Raw genomic sequence first — 13,773 nt, 5'->3', positions numbered from 1 at the left:
GACTGTGGCCCCACAAAGGCATCTCGGTTCAGGGCAAGTGGAGGGGTGCATGCCAGCTGGAACCCTCGGAACCAGCCACTGAGGCAGAGCCTGTGCCTCGCATGTGCCGCTGTGAGCAACCCTGGCACCACACACATGCAAAAATTAGTCAAAATTCACAATGCCCAGTTAAAAAGTTTCACAGAGAAGAAAAAATTTTGTTGCTGTTGTGTCAGACCCATCAGTGCTCAAGGGTCACTCCTGGCTCTGCACTCAGGAGTCACTCCAGCAGTGCTCAGGGGATGCTGAGGGTCGAACCCAGGTTGGCCGCGTGCAAGGCAAGTGCCCTACCTGCTGTGCTATTGCTCTGTGCACCCAATTTTTTAAAAAGAGAGGGGGTTAGAGAGTACAGTGGGTGAGGTACTTGCCTCGCACACAGCTGACCTGGTTTTGATCCCCAGCACCCCACGTGGTCTCCTGAGCCCAACCAGGAGTGATTTCTGAGCACAGAGCCAGGAGTGAGCCCAGACCACTGCCAGTGTGAGCCAATAACAAAACAAAAACTCTTTCAGCATAACTGAGGCTCAGGTATAACAGCTGTTCTGGATTACATTTGGCGACCCTGTCTGCTTCCAGAATCTTCCCAAACTGGAGCAGTCCCTGAACTGCCCGGACCCACAGCCAGGCTGGAGAAACCGCACAGGACTGGCTGGAAGTGAGTCAGTATGATTAGGACGCCTGTTCAATAAAATTCTCATGAACATTTATTAAGCTATAATTTTCACAATATTTTAATTCTGTTCTGGAATCAATCTACAAAACAATGTAACACCAAAACCAGTGACTTCATAAAGAGGAATGATGTCTCACTTTGCCCCCCCCAAAAAACCCCAAAATAATAAGCCTTATACATTGATATCTATATATTTGAAGACTCGGTCTCCAAGGCTCAGAGGACTAACGTGGATACACACCACATTCACACACCACTAGGTTCAGATAAAGTGGCTGTATATTGTCAAATGCTATATAAATGTAGAACCAGATACACAGACTAGGAATCAGCTCATGAACAGGATTCCCAGTGAGGAAGGAACTGCAGCTTGGCTGATGGGATGTGGGCAGGTCACCATCACCACCACGAGAAATCACTTGAAGGACACAGTGCCAGAGACTCAGCACACATGCGGGCAATAAACCGACACCAGGACAAAACCTGGGCATCTACAAAAAGACACTGGGACGTGGGGGCCAGGATGCCACTAGCTGCCACAGCGTCAGGGGCCACGGACACTTCGCTCCTGGGTGTCCCTGGCCAGCCCTGGCGCCATCCACCAAGGCGGCATCATGAGCAACACACAGAAATCACGACACTGAACAGCTTGTCCGGGGGGCCGCCGGAGAGCCATGTGTTAAAGTACTGTGGACCCTGCGAAACACACGATCGCACACGTCTGACCCTGGAATTCACACGGGGAATGGGAGTGCCACTGAGGTGGCCATGAGCAGAGGTAGGGCCTGGTGGGACGGTGTCACGGGGTGGGACACCAGCTTCCTGACACGAGGCAGCCGGCTCGGGACCCATCGGGGAGAAGGGACTGGGCCCAGGGCCCAGGGCGCTCACCCTCGTGGGCGACTCAGGATCCCCCTGTGATGAGGAGCGTGGGTCCTGGGCCAGGACGAGGGCCTAGAGAATGTGGCTGACCAGCTGCCAGCCACTGGGATCTCCCAGCTACCGTCCCCACAGCTGCCAACAGGCGCTGCCCACCCCATTGCGCCACCATCGCCCTTGTCCAAAAGGTGGCGCTCTTGTCCCTCGGTTTGGAGACTCGCCGGGTCTCAGTCCTTGGGAACTGTAAAAAGCCCGCTCATGGGGTGGTGGGGCCCCCACCGCTCCAGGAAAGCGCTTGTTCCCGCGTCCAGGAAGGTTGCAGGGCTCAAGCCCCCAGGCCACCTCCCAGGCCAAACGTGGAGGCCTGAACAACGTGCCTGGCACGTGCGGGGCTTCCCGCCAGCCCCTCCTCTGGGTGAGTCACGGGGGGCCCCCCCTTGGCCCTGCAAGAAGCTCTCCTGTGCCACAGACAGCCACCAGTAGCGCCCACAGAAGCACCGGGGGAGGGAGGTGAGCAGCAAATCTGGGGAATGTGGGCCAGCCCGTGGACACACAGACACAGACACATACACACTCACACACATACACACAGACACAGACACACACTCACATATATACAGACACAGACACACACTCACTCACATACAAAGACACACACACATATACACAGACATAGACAATCACACAGACACACACAGACACTCTCACGCATGTACAGACACACACACATATACACACACAGACACAAACATTAATACACACTCACAAACGCACAGACACACAGACACACAGACATACACACTCACACACCTGTAGAGCAGACACTTCCTAAATGGGCACAGTGGACACCGGCGCTCCACATAGCCTTGGGCATCAGGTTCCCGTGGATGTCCAGGTCCTCGGATGGGCCTCTACGAAACGTGGTTCAAATCAATCCGACTGCAGCACGTGTGCGAGGGCACCTCTGACTCTCGACAAATGACGGTCTCCGGAGCAACAGAATTGATGGGGGCTTGGCTAGGGCCACACTCGCTCAGAGTGACAGGACTCGACAACCAAGTCAAGAGTGACCCAAAACAACACAGGGGGTGCTCTGCCCGGGGTCCCCCCGCATGCCTCCCCTGCAGTCCCGGGCAACGAGCCTTCCCAGGCCTCTGACCAGCAAGTCCTTCCCTCAGTGGATGGTCCCAGAGTCTGGTCTCGATCTGCCTTTATTAAAAAAACCCTTACAAAAGATGTAGTTAAATGCTTGGGGAAAAAACTAACTTTATGTTCTATGCACAGATAAACTTCTCTCCCTGTACAGCAAATACGGTCATATCCTTTGTTTAAAAAATATCTTTCTCTTCTGCTAATGACACTGCTGGGGGGTTTGACACAGACCCTCGGGCAGTCCTGAGCCCCAGGGCCGAAACACCCGCCCAGGCGGCCTCTGCTGCTCAGTACGTTTATTAAGGTTGTTTGGGGTTGGCGGTTCTCTTCTTGCGGCGCTTCTTCTGCTTCTTTGTGGGGGGCACGGGGGCGGGGGGTCCCGGCCGGGTGGCTGATTGTCACTTGCCGTTGGAGCGGTCGAGGGACTCGAGGACGAGGCTGAGGCGGACGTTGAGCTGCCGGACCTGGGCCTCCAGGCGCTCCAACTTCTCCTCCACGCTGTGCCCGCTGGGCCCGCCGCGCCAGTAGCTGCCCATGGGCCCGGTCATGAAGTACACTGCCACCACGAAGCAGATGGGCAGCACGGCGGCCTCGGGTTCACCCTCGTACTTATGCAGGACGTACACGCAGGACATGGAGAACAGGACAGCCCGTGCCACCCAGAAGAAGCGGCCGCACACGGCCTGCAGGAGGTTGAAGGTGACGCCCAGCGCCAGCGACAGGAACCAGTAGGCCAGGAGCACCATGCCCACCAGCAGGAGGGCGCGCACTGGGCTGCTGACCACCGAGCTGGGGTTGAAGTACTGCGACAGGTTGGACACTGTGGGCGGGAGACAGACGCAGTTCTGAGCCTCGGTGGGCGGGGGTGGCGCCCGCCACCCGAACCCACCGTCCGCTGCCCTCGTGCCAGGCGAGTCAGGAGTGCCCAGGGCACCCCCTGGAGACCGCCACCAGGGCAGAGGCTCAGACACGGCCTGGGTATTGTCCGTCCGTCCGTCCTTCCCGGGCTCTCTGGGGTACGGGCCCGCGACTCGCAGGGCCGTGCCCGTTACCTCTCCTTCTGTCTGCCAAGATGCGCTGCTGATGGCCCGCGTGGAAGCAGCCGCCGTGGGCCAGGGGGGAAAGAAAGAGACCTACGGGGAGCAACAACGGAGTGCCTGGGTCCCACGGCCTGCGGGCCCCACAGACACATGCCCTCATGCCGGCCGCGGCTGGGCGGGGCTTGGGCTCTTGGTCACTCATGGGCCAATCTAAGCGCCACTTCCAGGCCCGGGAGGCTCCGGCTTAAGGAAGGAGAGAAAATTCAACCAGCTTAATCAATGGCTGAATAAATAGCAGTGCTCCTACATTATAAGAAAAAAAAAAGAAAGAAGGGAAATGGGGAGCTCTACCCCTCTGCATCTCTCTCCCTCCTCCTCTGTCTCTCTCCCTCTCTTCCTCCCCTCCTCTTTCCTGCTCCTTCTCTCTCTCCCTCTCCCTCTGTCCCTCCCCCTCTCTCCCTCCCTCTGTCTGGGGCCAGGGGCGACCCCGATGGTGTTCAGAGTCCTGAACAGCCATTGCAGCCCCTCCCAGTCTCTGGACCTATTAAGCCCCCCAAGGCATGTCAGCCGTCCACTCAGTATTGGTACCAACCCCCCCCACCCAGCTGACCGGAGGTCGGGTCTTTGGGCCCCTACACTGACCCCACCTCTGGCAGCCACAGGTCTGGGCTTTCCCCTGGGGGTTCGGTCAGACCCCAGCGGCGAGTATGACCTGACTCACTGTGACCACGGCCTGGCCTCAGCTGCCGTGGTGGCCACTGGGCTTACACGCTGGCCAGCACATAGGCCCCATTCTCTGCTGATGAGCCGCAGGAGAGAGCTTCAAACCTGCCCGTGGCAGCCGCCAGCCAGCAGGAGGCCTGTGGGTGCTTCTGTTTCATTCTGTGGCCGGGGGTGGTTCTCAGGCAGGAGGCCTGGCTGAGGCCTCACTGGTCCCTGGTCCCTGCTGGTCCTGCCATGCTCCTGACAGGCCTGAGTGCTGCTTCACTGTGCGTTCAATTTGCATCTCTAGCATTTGAAAGTTCTTTTGTGTGTTGGGGGTGGGGTGGGCACGCCGGGAACCCACTCACAGCCACACACATAAGCCGGGCGCGCCCACAGCTGCCTGCGCGCACATTTCGCAAGGATCCGTGGCATGAGGCCTGCCCACGGGCCTGTGGGCCGTTTCTGTGTACTCTCTGTTGTTCTGGTCCACTTGCTGTGGCTGGTTTGGGGGCGCACCCGGTGGTGCTGAGCCGCTAGTCCTGGCTAGGTGCTCAGCAGGTGACCCGCAGCACTGTCAGATGTCAGAGTCCAGGTCACTGCCAAGACCCCGTAGAGGCTCACTGCCGACGTCTTCCCCCGGAGTGCCGGGCGCCCTGCTCATTCTCTCTGGGTGCCTGCACGTGAGTAGGCTGAGACCCGGGTCTGTGGGTCTCCTCATCCACCCCAGGGCCTCCTGCCCACTGAGCACTCTTAGCTTGATCCTGGGGACTCACGCAGCCTGTTCTGTGAGGGTCAGGCCCGGCTACGTGCTGCTTCTGCTGCCCGGGGGCTCCTTGGAGTTTGATCTTATTTATTTTGCTTTGGGGACCATGGCGGTGCTTGGGGTCTACGCCTCGCTCTGCACTCGGGGATCACCCCTGGCAGTTCTCACTGGGCTATATGGGGTGTCAGGGATCAAACTGGGATCAGGTGGGCCAAGACAAGTGCCCCCCACACCCCATACTATCTCTGTCCTGGAAACCTCTCTAGCACTTGCTTTGTCAGAGATGACAGGACCCACAAAATCCAATCCTGGGGTCTGGTGTGGGGAGTCACACGTGGGGTGCTCAGGGGTCAACCTGGGTCTGAAAATCTGGGTGCAGTCCTGGGGGGCACCGTTCGGGCCTCAGAGTGGTCAGGATTCCCAGAAGCAGAATGCCGCCACAGACGGACACCCCGCGTGTCACTCACATGTCCCAGGACGCAGACAGGGAGAGGGAAATGGGCAGACGGGGGCAGGGGACTCGGCCCCGCAGCTAGACCTGGGAGCTCAGCACGGATTCCCCCTCACTCAAGGGGAGCCGAGAATGAACACTCTCCTCATGACCCGGTGTGATGCTCCCAGGTGAGTGCCCTGTGGGTGTGTGCTCCTGGGTATGAGTGCTCCCGGTGAGTGCTCTGCGGGGATGAGTGCCCTGCAGGAGTGCCCTGTGGGTGTAAGTGCTCCTGGGTATGAGTGCTCCCTGGTTGTGAGTGCTCTGGGGTGTGAGTGCTCCCCTCCAGTCATCAGCAGGAAACACTCTGCGGCAGGAACGGGAGAGAGGCCTGGGCTGGAGACACCCTCTCCCTGGGAGACTCCCGCAAAGCTGCCACTTGACCTACCCTGGCCATGGGTCCGGGGCTGCCCTGAGCTTCCACAGGGAACAGGGGGGGACCGCGGGGTTGGAAGTGGGTTCCCAGCTGGAATCGTGTCTGCTTCTCCCCATGAGGCAGCGTCTGCAGGGCCCTACGGCTGCCCCCCGGCGGCTGCCACACAGTTATATGGCTGCCCCCCCCAACCCCGGCTGTGCCTGGGTGTGGGTTACTGTCTCTCGGAGCCAAGAGGCGTTTCTGGGGTCTGGGGCACCTCCGGCCTCCCAGAGTCCCTGATTGGGCTCCCCCCCAAACTGCCGCGAGGGCCGGGACTGCAGCCGTGACGATTCCCACGTCCAAGGGCGACCCTTGCCAGGGCCATGGTGCCCACCTCAGCCTCTCCCTGGGCAAGTCTCTGCATCTCTGTGCATGTTTTCCCACGGCAGGAGGGCATGGGCAGTGGACACGGGAGCCCCCTGATACAGCCTGGCTGCACCCGACTCTGCTCCACTCGCAAAGACCCCATCGAGTCAAACAAGGCTGAGCTCGGGGGGGGCACATCTTTCAGGGATGAGGGAGACACGGTCCCCCCGGTCAGCAGGGCTGGGCGCTGAGGGCTCAGAGGGAAGACGAGCCAAGTACGCGTGATGAGGAGAGCGAGAGAACAGAAGCCAAGGACTCCTCACAGGGGGCAGCCAGGGGGTCTCTTGGAGGAGGCGTCCTGTGTCAGAGACCCGGGGATGGGCTGGGGCAGGGGTGCGGGGAGGTCTTGAGCGGGCACTGTCTGCTGTTCCTGGGTCCTTGAACAGGCTTCTGGCCTCTCCTCGGGTGTGGGGGGACCTACAATGGGGGCCAGAGGGTCCCCAGATGGGCAGGGGCTGGTCCGCGGGTCCTGAGCCACGGGCCCTAAAGTCGGAGGCTGGTCTGCGCATGGCTCGGGGGGCGCTCAGGGATGCCGCTGATGGCCAGTGCAGTGGCGTCTAGGGGAGCCGCCTCGTGGGAGGGGTCCCCATGTCCAGACTGCATGCACCGGGCAGGTCACCCGTTGCGGGCCTCACCCCGTGGCACCCCAGCCTGGCCAGGAGCAGGTCGGCTCTGGGTCCCCACTGCGACCATCACACACTTCCGTGTGGGAGCACTAGGGTCACCGCAGGGGGTGACAGGTGGAGTCCCGGAATGGGGACCGAGTGGCTGAGGCCCCAGCTTCCGGCACCTACCGTCCAGACCCAGCACATCCAGCAGTTCTGTCCACACCTTCCACACGCTCTCCACAAACATGTCCACGCCCAGCACGAACCGCTCGGTCAGCCTGGTCAGGAACTGCAGGGGCAAGGAGGGTGGACAGTCAGCACCCAGGGCGGCCGCGGGGCCCACTGCCCGCAGCGCCACATGGAGGGTGTCTCCGCCCCTCCCCCAGCGCCCACCGCGCCCAGAGCTCAGGGACCCCCGAGGCCTCCCCCACCCGGTGAGGGACCCATGCGAGCCTCGAGGGATGGAGTCGCAACCTCATCCCTCACGGGGGACCCCAGAGCCACCAGGCTCATGCCACGGGAAGGGAGGTCCCACTGTGGCCCTGGAACAGCATGTGACATATGTGTCACAGCGTGTGACAGCATGTGAGGCCGGCCATGGCCAACAGGCGTTCCGTCCCCAGCATCACACAGGATCCCCCAGGCCCTGCCTGGAGCGATCCCTGAGCACAGAGACAGAAGTAAGCCCTGCCCGAGCACTGTGAGAGTGAGTCCCCACTCCTGCCCCTCTCAAAACAACCAGTAGGTACAAGGATGGAAAAACCAAAGTGGCAGACAGTTCTCACTCCCGCGGGCCAGAGAGTACAGCGGGGAGGACGCCTGCCTTGCACACGGCCGAGCCGGGGGATCCCTAAGCACAGAGCCAGGAGGAAGCCCTGAGCACCGCCGGCCATGCCCGAACCAAACAAACTCCCCTTCCCAGGCCCCGAGGCCTCGGCGTCTCACTGGCTCATGCAGCGCCTCTGACGTGTATGAGGTGCACATGCTGTTACCCATGTTCACACACACAAACACACACGCACAACACACATGCACGTGAGCGCGTGCGCACATACACACACACCACAACACACATGCACGTGAGCACGCACACACACACGGCGAGTGGTGCACTGCCAAGCACACCTCCAGCCCCAGACTTTCCATTTTCCTCAGGGATCACTGCCGTGAGGCTCAGAAACCCCGGGAGCTGGGGTGGGACCCGGGTCGCCGTGCAGGCCCTCCCACAGCCTTGCCACCCCAGCCCCACTGCCCCTCAGCTTTCTCCAGAATAGGGAGGGGGGCTATGTCCTGGCCATGGTGACGGCCCGCAGACGAACACACGTCAGCACACTGCATGCCCGCCTGGCCTGCCCACATATGCCAATCACGCCTCGAGCAACTGCGAGAACGTTGGTGGGAAAAAGGGCTGGGAAGTGTCATTTATTTGACTCAAAATATTTTCTTACACAAAGCAAACTATGGAAGCCTCCTTAAGAGAGAACGAGAGGGATAGAGACAAAGAGACAGTCAAAGAGAGAGAGAGAGAGAGAGAGAGAGAGAGACGAAGAGAGAGAGAAACAGCTCAGGGCCGCGGCCAACAGTCCAGCGGGGAGGGCATGTGCCTTGCACCCTGCCAGTTAGATCCCCAGCATCCCCTAGCCCCAGCCCTCAGCACCACCAGGAGTGATTCCTGAGTGCGGAGCCAGGAGTAACCCCTGAGCATCGCCAAGTGTGACCCCAAAAGGCCAAACATTCCCGGTGGTGGAGTGGAGAAGGTGAAGGCCCAGGCAGGTGGGGCGATCTGGCTTGAGCAACCAGACCACGCTGCAGAGACGCAGGAGGCCCCGCTGGCCTTGCACACAGAGGACCCAGATCCCATCCCCGGTACCACACGCCGTCCCCTGAGCACCCGGAAGTGACCCCTGAACACAGTCCAGTGTGGTCCAGCTGCCCGCACCCCCACAGGGAAGAAAAAGCAAACATGAGCTCCCCCCGCAGCTTGTCAGCCCACTGCAGGCGCATGGTCCGGAAAAGCCCCCACGTTTCAATTAAGATCCCTAGCAGGGGCGAGGAGAGACAGCGCAGTGGTGGGGGTGGGGGCTAAGGCATGTCCCTGGCATGTGCCTGGCATCATATACGGCCCCCGGAAGCACAGAGCCAGGAGTGAGTCCTGAGCACACCAGGTGTGACCCGAGAACAAAATAAAACCTAAAAACAACTGAAATTAAGCCGAGAGCAAGCTGCACCCCCTTCCCTGCCTGCTCCTGGTCTCGGTCCGTTCTGGAGCCTGTCTCTGGGCCTGAGGGGGTCGCTCCTCCTGCTCTCCAGCCCCTCCCCCTCTCCCCGTCCTCCCCCAGCTAACACAGCTGCCAGTCCTCCCTGTCCCTCCTTGGCTGTGTCCCCTCCACTGGGTGACCCGGTTCCAGCCCCCCGTGGCGCAGCCCCTCCCTGTTCTGCAGAGGCTCCGAGGGTGGGGGCATCGCGCCCCCCCATCGCCCAGGCCTGTAGGCCCTCCTGTGCCTCCCCCCACCCCCCCACCCCCGCCCGTGGCTGAGCACAACAGAACTTCCCCGGGCAGTGCAGTGTGCTCAGCGTCAGCGACACCCTCCACCGTTACTATGGAGACGGGAACAGCGGGGAGGGCAGGCGCGCTGCCGCTGACCCGGGCTGATCCGGAGCCCTGCCAGGCAAGCAGCCCGCGCGCGGCCCTCTGCTCCGTGACCTTCACGGAGAGCTGGACACGACCCGCGGCCCAGCCTCCGCATGCTGCCCGATCTGTGCGTCAGAGCCCGCCACTCCATGGCGGTGACGTCCACCCGCGGGCCCACTGCGGAGCTGATTACGCGCCTCTCAGTCGAGCAGCCGGACAGGCGGCGATGGCTTCGTCCTGCAGCATGGGCCGCACCCGGCAGTGCTCAGAGCTACCCTGGGCTGTTTGGAGTCACCCCTGCGGGCAGCTGGGGACCTTGTGGTGTCAGGGATCGAACCTGGCTCCCACGTGCCAAGCCCAGCCCAGCCCATGGGTCCTCTTGCACGAGTCACTCAGGGCGCCAGGGATGGACCCAGGGCCTCGCACAAGCAGGACAAACGTCCTGGTGATGCTCCTTCCCCCAAGGTTCCCACGCCACCTCCAGAGGTGAAACGCTCCCCTCGGACTGAGGTTTCCCACGGCCCGCAATGCACTGGGGCATCTCTGATAGAGAGGTCAAGTGAGCGGCCCAAGGTCACGGAGCCAGAGACCGGCTGTTAGCCGAGAGGCATGTCCAGCTCCAGACCAGGCTGCGGGGTTATTTCAGACAAGTCCTGGGTCAGAAAAAGGGCATTTATGGACCAAACATGATTGCCACTCGATGCCTCTTTTGCAAACCACAGCACCCAACAGGAGAGAGAAAACAAAAGGGAATGCCCTGCCACGGGGGTGGGGTGGGATGGGGGTGGGTGGGAGGACTACTGGGAGCACTGGAGGTGGAGAATGGGCACTGGTGGAGGGATGGGTACTCAATCATTGTATAACTGAAACCCAAGCACAAAAAATTGTAAGTCTATAACTGTACCTCATGGTGTTTCACTAATAAAAAAAAAAAAAAGAAAGAAAGAAATGAACAGGAAAAAAAAAAACGGGCGTTCCGTTCAACCTCAGACTCCAAGAGCCGCCTCTCCACAGGGCCAGCCCCCCTAAAACCAGGACGGACAACACAAGGCGCGGGTGCTGGGCAGCTGTGGGGACCGAGGGGCCGGGGCACGGCTCATCAGGGCACTGCAGGGCTCAGCCTCTGCCTCACTCTGCCTCACTCTGCCTCAGTTTCCTCAACTGCAAAATAAAGAGCCAGAGCTGACCTCACAGGGCTGTGCTCAGGACCCAACAGCCACTCGACCTTAGATACAACCCTCCTTTCCGCTGATGGCACAAATCAGCTTCGCCCTGGACACAGGGTGGCCCAAGAGAGTCTCAGGGGCCGGGGCCAGAGTGACAACACAGCAGGGAGGGCGTTTGCCTTGCACGCGGCGGACCCGGGTTCGATCCCCGGCATCCCACAGGGTGCCCTGAGCACCCCACAGGAGTAATTCCTGCACACAGAGCCAGGAGTATCATCGCAGTGACCCAAAAAGACAAAAAAGAAAAAATTTTTTAAAGTCTCAGGGGCTGCCCTTGGTCTGCGCTCGGGAGTGGCCCCCGGCAGTGCTCAGGGAACCCACCTTGGGGTCGGCCACCCGCAAGGCAAGTGCCTTAAGCACGTGCTGTCTTGCGCTCAGATCTGGGGTCAGAACTCTGCCCTCTGCACCCAAGCCGGAAGTGCAGCCCTAAAATATCTGAGACGCTCTGCTCCTCAGACTCACACAAGCCTCTGCGGAGATGGGGACTGTCTGTGTTGGCCCCACCACAAAAATCCTACGTATTCTGAAATTGTGCCGGGGGCCAGAAAGATAGCACAGTGGGTAGGGCACTTGCCCCACCTGGATTCAATCCCCAGCACCCCATCCATTCCCATGAGCAATGCCAGGACTGATACCTGAGTGCAGAGCCAGGAGTAAGCCCTGAGCACCCCCGGTGCAGCCAACACCACCCCTGCACCCCACAAAACAAACAAAAACAAACACCAAGAACAGGAGACTGCCCTACAGTCAACACTGCAGGTTTTCCTATTCCTTCTCTCCCCCGGCCTCAGGCCTGGGGGGACCTTTCCTTCCCCTGAAGGCCCCTGGGGTGGGGTCAGCCGGCCAGCACTACACAGACAGGAGCTCACAATGACCCCCCAGGCTGCTGAGCCAGGGAGTGACCAGCCACCCCAGCCGACCTCACTTGGAGCGCATTTTCCGCAGGACTGGGCCGGAAACGCAGGCTCAGGGTCCAGAGACCGTGCAGGTAACAGGGGGCACCAGCCTTGTGGGATCCCTAATACCACAGCACCTCCCCCGGGTCAGCCAGGGAATGGGCCTGCCCACCCCAGCCCGCACAGCCAGGGGTGTCCCCAAAGCAAGAGAGACACTGGCCCCGGCTCCCTGCACCTCCTTGGCGGGCCGGGTTGGAACTTGACCCCAACAGTTCAAGTACCCGGCAGGGCTGGGTGGGCAGGGCAGGGCAGGAGGCGGAGAGCAGGGGCTGCCCCCTCCCCACCCGGCCGAGACCGCTGCCCACTTCCTTTCCCGTTCCTGGGGCCACGCGCGCGCGCGCGCGGGTTCCGGCCTGTTTCCGGGGGTCCCCGGGGCGGCGGGCGGGGGTCCCGGGACGGGGGTCCCGGGCGGGCGTCCGGGGCAGGCGGGGGTCCCGGGCAGGGTCCGGGGCAGGGTCTGGGGGTCCCGGCCCACCTTCTGCGCGGCGCGCACGTTGTCCTCCCCGAACAGGCCGCCCAGGCTCTGCGCGAAGGTGCTGGCCGCCCGCCGTCCGCCCGTCTTCTCGGCGCCGCCGCGGCCCCGCGCCCCCCGCGCGCCCCCCGCCAGCAGCGCCAGCGCCAGCAGCAGCGGCAGCAGCCGGGCCCGGGCCCGGGGTCCGCCGGCGCCCATGGTCAGCGCCGCTCCGGCTCCTCGCGGCCTCCGCGCTGCCCGCGCTGCCCGCGCTGCCCGCGCTGCCCGCCGCGCTCGGCCCCGCCCCGCGCGCGCAACAGCCCCGCCCCGCGCGCGCGCAAGCCCGCCCGGGCCGGGGACCGAGCAGCGGCGCGGCCGGCCCGAGGGTCAGCGCGGGCAGCCCCGAGGAGAGCACGCCCGGGCCCCGAGGGTCAGCGCGCCCCGCCTCGTGCCGTGGGGAAGTCGAGTCGGGCCCCCGTGGGTCAGCGCGGCCGGCCCGAGCCCTGGGTCAGTGCGTCCCAGCCCCGTGGGGAGCGCAGCCGGGTCCCCATGGGTCAACACGGCCAGCCCCGAGCTCGGGTCAGCGCGGCCGGCCCGAGCCGGGGGTCAGTGGGTCCCCGCCCCGTGGTCCGCGCGCCCGGCCCGGCCCCTCCCGAGAGGGGGCTGCCTGGAGCATTCTTCCAGAGGGGTCCTCATCAGGTGGTGGTCAGGCCACTTGGAGCAGGGCGTGGACCCGGAGGGTCAGCAGAGGCCAGTGGCCCAAGAGGGGGTCCAAGGCTGATGGAGCTTGAAAACCTAGAGGCCTTCTTGGCTGGATCCCAAACCGCCCGTTTCAGCAGGAAATGCGCAACTGATCCGGCCCGATCCGGGGACCCCTGACCTCTTCATGGAACCAACGAGCAGGAAACGAGGAGGGGGCGGAATCAGAGAGACGACGGGTGGGGGCTCTGGCCCCCAAGCCTCTGCATCTCCCCTGTAAGCAAGTGGCCTGAAATGGAAGGGGGAGCGCTCCAAATCCACAGAATTGCTCCAAATCCACAGAATTAACCAAGAAAACAGAGCCTGGGACAGGAGGGCCAGAGCTGGGCGGGACACTGGCCATGGGAGCAGGACCCATGTCCCCCCCCTGAGTTTCACATGGGATCACACATATGCCCCACAATCTATGTACCCCACCTACATTGTGTTTGGGCCTTTTTCTTCTTACATTGAAGAATGCTGTTTGCTGCTTCTGGAGAGAGCCTTTTGGTAGGTAATGCTTCAGAAGAAGCACAGGAGCGGGTTTAGTCATTTTTAAGCGGGCATACTGTTCATGGACTCAAACAAGCGCACTGCAGAGTCAGTTGGAGGCCTGCCGTGGGGCCACAGCACCACGTGG

At 61.9% G+C, this 13,773-nt stretch overlaps 1 protein-coding gene across 1 annotated transcript; it reads right to left on the bottom strand.

Moving 5' to 3' along the window:
• Positions 1 to 720: 720 nt before the first annotated feature.
• On the bottom strand, positions 721 to 12,652 carry BRI3BP (BRI3 binding protein). The gene is made up of 3 exons (XM_056131397.1): positions 12,420 to 12,652; positions 7,317 to 7,419; positions 721 to 3,563 (listed from the first exon to the last, which is right to left on the bottom strand). Exons 1-3 carry the CDS (start codon positions 12,612 to 12,614, stop codon positions 3,142 to 3,144), a joined length of 720 nt encoding a protein of 239 aa, XP_055987372.1. The 5' UTR covers positions 12,615 to 12,652; the 3' UTR covers positions 721 to 3,141.
• Between the last annotated feature and the right edge of the window lie 1,121 nt (positions 12,653 to 13,773).

This window comes from Sorex fumeus, unplaced genomic scaffold, assembly GCF_029834395.1.
Source record: "Sorex fumeus unplaced genomic scaffold, SorFum_2.1 ptg000087l, whole genome shotgun sequence".
Lineage (NCBI taxonomy): Eukaryota > Metazoa > Chordata > Mammalia > Eulipotyphla > Soricidae > Sorex > Sorex fumeus.
This window is presented reverse-complemented; position numbering and strand designations above follow the sequence as displayed.

Bases quoted from the DNA above. Each gene is read 5' to 3' on its own strand.
- BRI3BP (XM_056131397.1), bottom strand. From the start codon at position 12,614: ATGGGCGCCGGCGGACCCCGGGCCCGGGCCCGGCTGCTGCCGCTGCTG. The intron at 7,420-12,419 runs GTGGGCCGGGAC...TTGCCCCTGCAG, and splicing joins ACGTGCGCGCCGCGCAGAAG to TTCCTGACCAGGCTGACCGA. The intron at 3,564-7,316 runs GTAGGTGCCGGA...TCCCGCCCACAG, and splicing joins GGATGTGCTGGGTCTGGACG to TGTCCAACCTGTCGCAGTAC.